This window comes from Triticum aestivum, chromosome 6A (assembly GCF_018294505.1).
Source record: "Triticum aestivum cultivar Chinese Spring chromosome 6A, IWGSC CS RefSeq v2.1, whole genome shotgun sequence".
NCBI classification, from domain to species: domain Eukaryota; kingdom Viridiplantae; phylum Streptophyta; class Magnoliopsida; order Poales; family Poaceae; genus Triticum; species Triticum aestivum.
Window position 1 is genome coordinate 62,157,635 of NC_057809.1, and position 9,610 is coordinate 62,167,244.

At 44.4% G+C, this 9,610-nt stretch overlaps 1 protein-coding gene across 2 annotated transcripts; it reads right to left on the minus strand.

Moving 5' to 3' along the window:
- Positions 1 to 1,087: 1,087 nt before the first annotated feature.
- Positions 1,088 to 4,958, minus strand: LOC123130287 (alpha-1,3-arabinosyltransferase XAT3-like). 2 transcript variants are annotated; one of them, XM_044550219.1, is made up of 6 exons: positions 4,809 to 4,859; positions 4,326 to 4,421; positions 4,185 to 4,238; positions 3,394 to 3,653; positions 3,207 to 3,260; positions 1,088 to 2,390 (listed from the first exon to the last, which is right to left on the minus strand). In XM_044550219.1, exons 4-6 carry the CDS (start codon positions 3,443 to 3,445, stop codon positions 1,231 to 1,233), a joined length of 1,266 nt encoding a protein of 421 aa, XP_044406154.1. In that variant the 5' UTR covers positions 3,446 to 3,653; positions 4,185 to 4,238; positions 4,326 to 4,421; positions 4,809 to 4,859; the 3' UTR covers positions 1,088 to 1,230. The 2 variants fall into 2 exon arrangements, with proteins under 2 accessions (XP_044406154.1, XP_044406153.1); XM_044550218.1 differs by lacking the exon at positions 3,394 to 3,653 and having other exon boundaries at positions 4,809 to 4,958.
- Between the last annotated feature and the right edge of the window lie 4,652 nt (positions 4,959 to 9,610).

Sequence of the window (9,610 nt, forward strand, 5' to 3'; positions counted from 1 at the left end):
TTTGAATGCTGAAACAACATTCTGTATTTGTATTGTGTGTGATGATTAAATGCAAAAATACTGTAACCGCGTCACAAATTCTTCTATAGGCCTAGACCACTACCAGTAGCGGGTGTCAAGAGTGCCTGCAACTACTGCTACGAACAACAGTGGCGGGCAGAGAGAATATTTGTGGCAGGCAATATTTCCGCCCGCCACTAAAATGCGCCCGCCCACCACTGATGCCATGATAGCAGTGGCGGGAGGTCAGTGATGGGCGACCCTGAGAGCCTTGCCCGCCACTGTTGGGCTTTCCCACCCGCCACTGCTAGACAATCCTGCAGTAGTGGTCAGCACATCGATAATACTTGTATGCACACTGCTTCACCCACTACAAGACAAAAGTTTAAGCATGTGTCCTTGTTATGAATTTGGCTCAACATTATACAACACCTTCACTAAGATTAGAAAGCGCTTTGCTTTTGTCCATCATAATGTACCTCATGATCGAAGTAAGAAATTATGCAGATTGTTCTCGTTATTCCGCAGAAGCAATATTTAGTTATGATTAACATAAAAAATGAATATGTTATGCGTCCAGTACGTAGTATCCAGGCAACAATGCTTGCGCTCAATCATCTAATAAAATTCAGCTATCCCACTCCTAGTCCTAGATTGCTTTGTTTGAATGACCAACCCAATCAAAAGGGTGCATGGATACATGAGTGAAGATCAATATGTACCGGACATGCAAGATCAACCAACTTACGTTAAAATTGCAGTCCTTTGTGAACAAAATTATGTGGGCATCATGACACCAAGAATAGGATCCTTTGAATAATCTTCAGCCTTAGGGCATGCTAGCAGCAAGAATAGGGAGTTCAGATTGAATGGAAATGAAAAAGGCAGCAAGCACCCAGTCAATTCTCTAGCTATAAGTGTGCAAAAGGATCAGATTTTTTTTTATTTTGGCCTCAAGGTATCTCAATCGGTAATTTAAAAACAGTAACCTTTTTACGCTATCGTATTTCACAAAACTGTTCTGTAAAGTATGCTACATTGTGTAATGAGAGACAAGACGTGATTCTCTAGTGTGCATAGGGCTAGATTTGAAGTACGCGGAGGGTTTTGATGCTTGAGTTGAACACATATAACCTAAGCCTATTATATTCGTCTCTTTCATTTTCTTTCTACAATGATATATTCGCGTATTTTCTAACACAAAGGAAGAACATTCTTCTCTCTGCCCCCCTACTGTTGGCGTAGGTGGTCGAACGCTTGCGCCAGGGTTGGCGCGAAGCGGGTGGTGTTGATGCGGACGTTCTGCTTAGCGAGGTAGAACTCAAACATGTTGGTCCAGCCGCTGCGGTGGATGGATTCGGGGTCCTTGATCGCCGGGTGCTCCGGCCCCAACGTCTCCAGCAGCGAGCTCTCCTCCACGCTCACGCTGTAATCCAGGTACTTGAGCCCCATGTCCGTCACGGGCTCGCTGAACTCCGCCCTCGCCAGGACCTCTATGTTCCCGTACGGCACCACCTGGATCACCACGCCGCCCGGCGGCAGGTGCAACGCGTTCGTCAGCCCGGCTCCGTGCATGCCCAGCAGCACGTCGAACGAGTTCACCACCCGCGCCTGCTCCGCCTCGGACGCGTTGGCCCGCAGCTCCATCATCACCGTCTCGAACCCCGCCGCCTCCGCCGCTTGCGCTATCTCCGGCTCGTTCAGGAACAGGCGGTAGTGCCCCCGGTGGATCAGCAGCAGCCGCGGCTTCTTGTCCGGCTCACGGGTCAGGCTGACCGCCGCGCCGCGTGGGAGACCGTAGGTCTCGCGCAGGAATCGGGTGAAGTCCGCCATGGAGAGGGGGCCCCCCGGCACCACCTCGGGGACGATCGTCAGCTCCTTGTCGACGCGGAGCCCCACCGTGACGTGCGGGAAGCACCGCACCTCCGTGTCGCCCTCCATGTCCACCCACGCGTGCTTGGACAGCCCCCACAACAAGGTCTTGTACTTGACCAGCCACTCCGGCCTATACTGGATGTTGCTGATCAGGAACGTGACCTCGCCGCGGTACCGCCGCGACGCGACGAAGAGTGGCACCAGAATGTCGGTGTAGTCATGCCAGTAGTTGCCCGCGTGCCCGGCGATTGCGAACAGGACGGCCGGCATGCTGTGGGTCACCGTGCACGGCGGGGCGGTGGCCCGGTCCTGCAGCTGCGTCACGGTGACGTTCTTGACGATGATCTCCGCTTTCGAGTATGGTGAGATCATCCACTCGCGGCGCTCCTTCCAGCTCGCCGGGACGAGGGTCACCGACAAGGCAGTGCCGTTGGTGCGGACGTCGCCGTCGACTTCGCAAGTTTCAGAGTGACCGAGGGTCTCGCTCTCCGTGGTACACACCACCTCGCCTTTCTCTGTAGCACACGCCAAAGAAAGGGGACATTTTACGATGGTTAAACAAGCTTCATTCATCGGCATAATCTGGCCATACTAGTAATAAAGTTAGCTCTAAGTTCTAGGCTAGCTAACACCTATCCTCATCGTCAAAAGACACGGTCCAACCAGTGCTTCCTGCACGGGCTAGCAATTCTACCGAGAAGAAGATATCTATTTTAACAGAGATAAAAGTATTGTTAGTTCATTTTAATTGAGGCTTGGCTAATCAAAATCTTTTCTCTCTCGTATTCATTTCATCTTCTAACACAACGTCTATAGATAGTTTGTAATCTTTATCCGGTTGTAATATGTATACCGTTTTTACCACATTCGTAGTATAGTATATTTTTCCCGTTGCATCAGACTTCACACCTACGAGTGAGTATGTGTATTATTTGCCCTTTGCCATCAGACTCCGCAAGTTAAGTTTGCATCCGAGACACCGTTTACAGTGTTTGCTGTTTCCTATGCATTGACCTAGATCCCATAATGCACATTTGTCTTTTATGAGCATGGGGCAAGCGTTCATGGGTTAAATCAATATTGGATAGCTAGATCAGTTGCCTAATTGACACTCAAGTCGTGGTTTGGTACTCAGATCTGTCAAACTTTTACGTCTATCTTACTTTTATGTCAACACAGTAATTAACACCAGATCTTGATAAAAAAACATTTCTCCGGTCGGCCCTACGCTCGAAACAAATGATTTTCCATTTTACTATTTCCTTGGATATTCAAACTAGCAGAGCATGTTCAAATTTGATCAATACAAAGAACAAGAGTGATCTGCTCACCTGAATCATGAATCGGCTCTTTGTCCGAGATCGGCTGCACGTCAGAAGCGACATCTGTAGATTAAGCAACAAGCAAGAGTATGATCTTCAGTTTATAGACTACTCCTGTGTGGTAGGAGTACACATAATGGAAATAAGCAGGGTTGTTGGCATGCACAAAGCAACACAGATTGGTAGAAGTGCTCACGTATTAATTCACTGGCTAGGCAACACATGCCTGTGTGTATTAATTTAGCCATGATCAAGATCAGATGAGATTAGTTTAGTAGTACATCGATTTACACTGTTCGTTCTTTCCCATGCATTGACCTTTGATCCCATAATGCCTATCTTTTGGAGTGCTTTCATGAGCTTCTGCCAAGCGTCCATCGGTTAATTCAATATTTGCTAGCTAGATCTGATATTGACTTCACTGATTCGCAGTTACATCGTGATTCTCGGTCCGATCTGTCAGACATTTAAAGCTTAAGTCAACTCCCATAATTACTGTCACGATTCTGCAACCCACTTAGAGCAAGTATAATAAGGTGACGTAAGCAAGCCATAAGAATTTAAATATAATATTTGTGCTTAGTTAGAGGAGAGAGAAAAGAAGCGGGGCTGTAAGCTTGTAGCCGGCTGTAGCACGAGCTCCAACATACTTGTGAGACAAAAGATGGGCCATGTATTAATGGTATAATATACTAATATGACTAACTATTGTACTAGCAGACTATTAAATTGACTCTAGGTAATGTGGCAACTTCATATAGCCGGATGTTGATTATACTATTAATCATGCTCTTAGTAGTGCATCTCACGGCCGACAATAGAGGCAGAGATTTTATTTAGTTATTTTGTGGGGGGAAAGGGAAGTCCTCAAAACAAAAATATTTTCCATTTAATTTTCCTTTTTCCCATTCATGATTTCCTTGGATACCCAAACTAAGAGAGCATGGATGCAAATTTGATCAAAACAACAGGAGTGCTAGCTCTCACCTGGATCTTGAATCGGCTGTTTGTCCGCGATCCGATGCACATCAGAAGCGACAACTGTAGATTAAGCAACAAGCAAGACTTGATCTTCAGTTTAGAGAGACCAGAGATAGGCAACAAAGATATATAGGTAGAAATGCTCACGTATTTCACCAGGAGCTTTAATCTGTTGTATTTCACCAGGGGCCTTGATCAGCTGTTTATCCGTCATCCATTGTGATACTGCCGCCGTAGTGGCAACTGCGTGCATATTAAGCGACAAAAAATAAGTGTTGCCGTCAGTCAGCCTATGTTATGTACTACTCAAAGTAGAAACATGAACATAATTATTGATACATAGTATTTGTCTGATACATCCGTATCTAGAGAAATCCAAGACAAATAATTCGGGATGGAAGTAGTGAAGATAGCCAAATTGGTCACTAAAAGGACAAGGATCCTAACACACACACACACACACACACACACACACACACGTCTCATGGTCTGTCTTTTGCTAGTTCGATCCATAGTGGTGATCGATAGATCACAGCATCTCTAACAATCACAGGTACACTAACGTAATAACACTAACAATCACAGTAATTAGCAAGATAAAGCAGACGCATGAAAGGAATGCATCCTTACCGCTGAGGCTGCTGATCGCCTCCTGCTGCTGGACGAGGAAATAGACGAGGAGCACAAAGAGGACGCCGGCGACGAAGCCGACGTTGAGTGAGGACGCGATTCTGCTCATGCTCGTTGCCTCTTGCTTCTGCTTGCTGGACCGGTAGTAGTGCTAATGAGTGACGACGCGCCGTGAGGGTTCGGACTGGGTTTTATATTCTGGAAAAGTACCTAGTAGGGCACATTGTTTCTCGCCAGCGGGAAACCCACACTAGAATTGGTCCAACTCCGAATGCACGTTGCTAGAAAGGTCTTGCATTCTGGGAGCGGTGATTTGGTGTCCAAGTGCATCTACACCTGGATGTCCACAGTAAATTCAACAAATAGAACTGGTTTTCTTGGCATCAGAGATGCTCTAATGCATTAGCTGTGTGCAAAATTTCATGGTGATGGAAATTCGAGGAGCTCTAAAAAAAATTCAGGTCTCAAAGAAACTTAAAAAAAAACTGTTCAGAACTGATTTTGTCTTTACTGCTGAGGACTCCTGGAATGTTCATTCACCATGAAATTTTGCACTAGAGCATCTTCGTTGCAAAAATAGATTTAGCTTTTTTACTATTTTTTGGAATTTACTATTCATTGGGTGCATATGAGCCTGGGCTCAGACGTGGATTGCCCTTGGATTCATACTTCATTTAGTAGGATATTATAGAGTAAAAGATTCAAAAGTGTATCTTTAAACCCAAATGCCAAGCAACCTTTGAGTTATCTAGATATCTGAGTCCCACTACGCACCTTATCTTCAACAAGAACTTGTGCATTGTTCACTAGCACAATGATCCGCGCACGTGTTAATCATCTACTCCCTGGTGATCTAAAACATCTTATTTTAGTTTATAGGGGGAGTATTATTTAATTTTATGTACAATAATTATAATTTAGCTACATGCATCCTCGATGCCTCATGAGGCTCAATATTCTCTAGCACACTGTGGTTACCTATACTATTTTTTTCTTTTTTGAATATTTACTGTAGAGCAACAACCCCGCAATCCTTTATTAAAAACTGAACACCGAAAAGAGGTTCTGTACAAGAACTACAAACTATACAAATAGCAGAGGAAGAGAGGGGGGATGGTTACCTATACTATTAGTACATATTCCATTGTTTCAATAAAAATTTCGGTATTATGTGTTAATATTTAATATGTTATTCTATGAACTAGCCAGGTGGCCCTTGATCAAAAATTGCATTAAAATAAAGAATGAAGTAAGACAATCATAACAGGGTTATATCTAATTGTACTAATATTGGAACTAGCCATGTAGCCCACGCAAATGTGTGGGCTTCATCTTAAATGTGTCAAAAGTGTATGAAAACTAAATTATAATGTGCTAATATTCATATTACATGATTACAAATAATATCATTCTAATCCCATTTTATTAAACTATATTTGACTAGCTTGGATTTGGAAATGCATAATTCTAATGTTCCATTGGCAAAAATAACACCATAATTGTAACCATATGTGGTGAATGTCCGTGACATTTGATTAGTACATACTACATATAATTAAAGTTTAGATTACATGCTTGATCAGTCAACTTGGTAAGCTACCAACAAAAAAAATTGCAATCAAAGGTTACACGCTTGAGACAGTTCTTATCTGATGTTTAATTGGTTTATGAAGGAAAAACTTAGATTGCTGGTTATTCATAATAATAAATTAATGATGAGCGTACGAAAGTTATTTTGAAGATCTATCATTTTTCAGATATGTTAAGTAATGTTTTTCTTTTTATGTGGGGTTTCTAGTTTGATTCTCTTTTTTGGGTGGCCATTTGCTTTTACTATAAAATAAGTATGGTATGTCATCAAATATTTGAGCCATATATTTTGAGACTCCCATCCCACTTTGAGGGCGGCCAATCACCTATGTGTAGTGGTCGACATTCTTGTTCACTTCCCCTTGAATGATCCCTCATCGATGTTGGAGAGATGCCACACTGCGGGTAGTCGCGATGGGATGTGAATCAGCATATTCCTTGTGTTCATGATAGTGCTTGTGGATTTTCCCCCAATACTTATTGCCCTTTTGATCTATGCTACATGTAGGGTCCATGCTTGTGGCCAACCTTTGTCGTGCTTCTTCAAAAGTTGTCAATGTCATGCTTCTTGCCTTGGCTACCTTTGTCTTTCTTTTCTTGTTGGGGTCGGGGTTTTATGTTCCGCCAACTTCAAACGCTGGACAATTTGGATCCGCCAAGTCATAGTCCATTTGGACAGTTTCTTGATTGATCATGTCCGACATGATATTGTCCTAAAATTATCATGAATTGAAATAAACTCAGTGTGTATGCAACTAATTGATCATGTCCGACATAAGAATGCAAGGTATTGATCGAAAACGAGCAATAAAATATATCATGTCCTGCTATGTCATTTCGACGAACGGGACGTGGGCAGGCCGGGTGCCTCTACTGCCCATGCTTGTTCGCGCCCATTGGGACTGCGGCGACTGACACACATTGTTCCCTAGCGCCTGCGTAGACGGAAAACCATCTGGAGTTGCCCAATCGGCAGTCGAATCAACCTCTGTCGCTGGTGGGCCGAACGGTGCCTTCCTTGTCAATGGCAGATGGACGGGGTTTGGGGGGGCCGAGCGCACTAGAGGGGATACTTCCTCCTGGAGGTCCACAAGCGGAACTCCCTTCGACGTCGTTTCCCTCTCGCGCTGCCTCCGTCGGCGATCCCTCCAAGCGACGTTCTCCATCTTGCAGGCTAGAGCCAAGGACGGGAGACCCAGGGACGAAGCCGAAGTAACATTCATGGCGGCGGTTGGGGACACCCTGGATGACATCTAGGGCGGCGGATGGGGCCGGCGGCACGGATGGGGAGAAGGGTGGACGATGGTGATGGCTCAGACGTGAAAAATGATGGACGAGCACGAAAGGAAGGCGGTTGGTTTGGTAGACTTGGTCATTTTGGTACAAAATGTGATGGGTCCGGCATATCTGGTCCAACGTGACGGACGCGCCCAAGCCTCCTCATACTCGCCCCGGATTTAAGCTGAACATCACAGGTGCCGGTCAGCTCAAACGTTTAAGGCCGGTATGAGAAACTCGTCCAAGTCATATTTTTAATTGTTCAGTGACTGGACCATCCACCCGAGCCGAGTGTATAGGGGTTTGGGGCGTCCAACTATAAATGCTTCAAGCAAACATGCACTGGTGGAAAAAGGGCCTTTGGTCGCGGTTCGCAACTGCCATTAGTCGCGGTTGCGCAACCGCGACAGACCGTGCGCGACTAAAGGCCCCCCCCCTTTAGTCGCGGTTGCTTAAGAACCGCGACTAAAGGCCCGTCCACGTGGGCGCCAGGTGGCCGTCGGGGCGGAGGACCTTTAGTCGCGGTTCTTCTGGCCAACCGCGACTAAAGGCCGCCGCAGGTTTAGGGTTTTAGCCCCCCCCCCCTAAACCTGTTTTCTGTTTAATTTGTATTGTTTTATTTCTTTTTTGCTTTATTTTAATTTTGAAGGAGTTTCATATATTCTACGGTACTACATACATGCATATGAATGTACAATTTCAAATAAATTTGAAATTAGAACCAAAAAGAATTCAAGAGGAATATACAATATATATTCAATATCATCGGATGACCATATACAATTTTGAATAAGTTTCCATACATGATTTAATGCATATAAAGTTCTACGTCCTCGTAATAGTGTTCTCCTTTAGGATGGAGGACTTCCCTGCTGAACCATCCAGCTAGTTCCTCTTGAAGTGGTCGGAAGCGAGCTTCTGGACTAAGCATCCACCGGAGGTTATTCCTCTGAGCATTGGTATCACTCGGAACCCGCTCAGAGGTGTATCTCCGGATCATCTCACAGACATAGTATCCACATAGATTGGTCTCCGGTGGCTGAATATCCCCAGCATTCTTAGCCTTTAACATTTTGAATTCTAGCTCTTTTTTGAATTCACCGACCTTTGTATCTACGAACCGTCTCCAAACCCTACGAGGCAAAGAAAATTAAATGAACAAGAGAGTTATTAATTAGTTACTTGATATTAGGAAATGAACGAAATAGGCCGATCGATATAGAGCGCAAATGAATGAAAATAATTACTTCTGCAGCATTCTTCTCATGCCGCCCCAAAGCTTTGGATCCATATTCACAGAGTCGTGGACGAGACATTCTGAGGTGTTAACTTTAATTACTAGCAGAATCCAGTGGAACCTGTGGACACGATACATGCACAGTACGTCATGCATAACTCATCGATTAGCCGGCCACATACCATGCATGGAGTAAACAAAAGAGAATGTGCTCAAGACAGAAACACTCACTCAAAATGGTAAGGAAATAGAATATCACTTTTGAGTTCCTGCTTTGTAAGAAACTGCCACAGGTCTGCCTCCACGTCGGCAGGGTAACGCTCCAACACATGTCCATTAACGATGTGTGGGTCAATGAACCCAACATCATGGATGTTCCTTACTCTGCATTCCTTAATCTTCATTCTGCATGTATAATAGCGGACACAACAATATAGTTAGGACATATATATAGTGCAGGCAATATGAACGAGATGGGGTAGAAATTAATAAATCACTTACAGAACGTAGCAACTGATGATAGATTTATCGAGCTCGCGCAGATTGAAAAGCTGGAACAATTCACTCAGTTCAATTTGTACATAGTAATGTTTGAAGTGATGCTCATGTCTAACTTCCGCATAAATATATTCTTTGGCGTTTTTATTTTTTATGTAACCCTTGTACCATTTCAGCAGACCTTTCATTTGTGGAGGTA

What these genes read in the sequence shown, in the direction of transcription:
- LOC123130287 (XM_044550218.1), bottom strand. Translation starts at nt 4,917, where the DNA reads ATGAGCAGAATCGCGTCCTCACTCAACGTCGGCTTCGTCGCCGGCGTC. An exon ending in GGCGATCAGCAGCCTCAGCG is followed by an intron (nt 4,422 to 4,808) that starts GTAAGGATGCAT and finishes ATATGCACGCAG; the next exon opens with TTGCCACTACGGCGGCAGTA. An exon ending in ACAGCCGATTCAAGATCCAG is followed by an intron (nt 3,261 to 4,184) that starts GTGAGAGCTAGC and finishes CTTAATCTACAG; the next exon opens with ATGTCGCTTCTGACGTGCAG.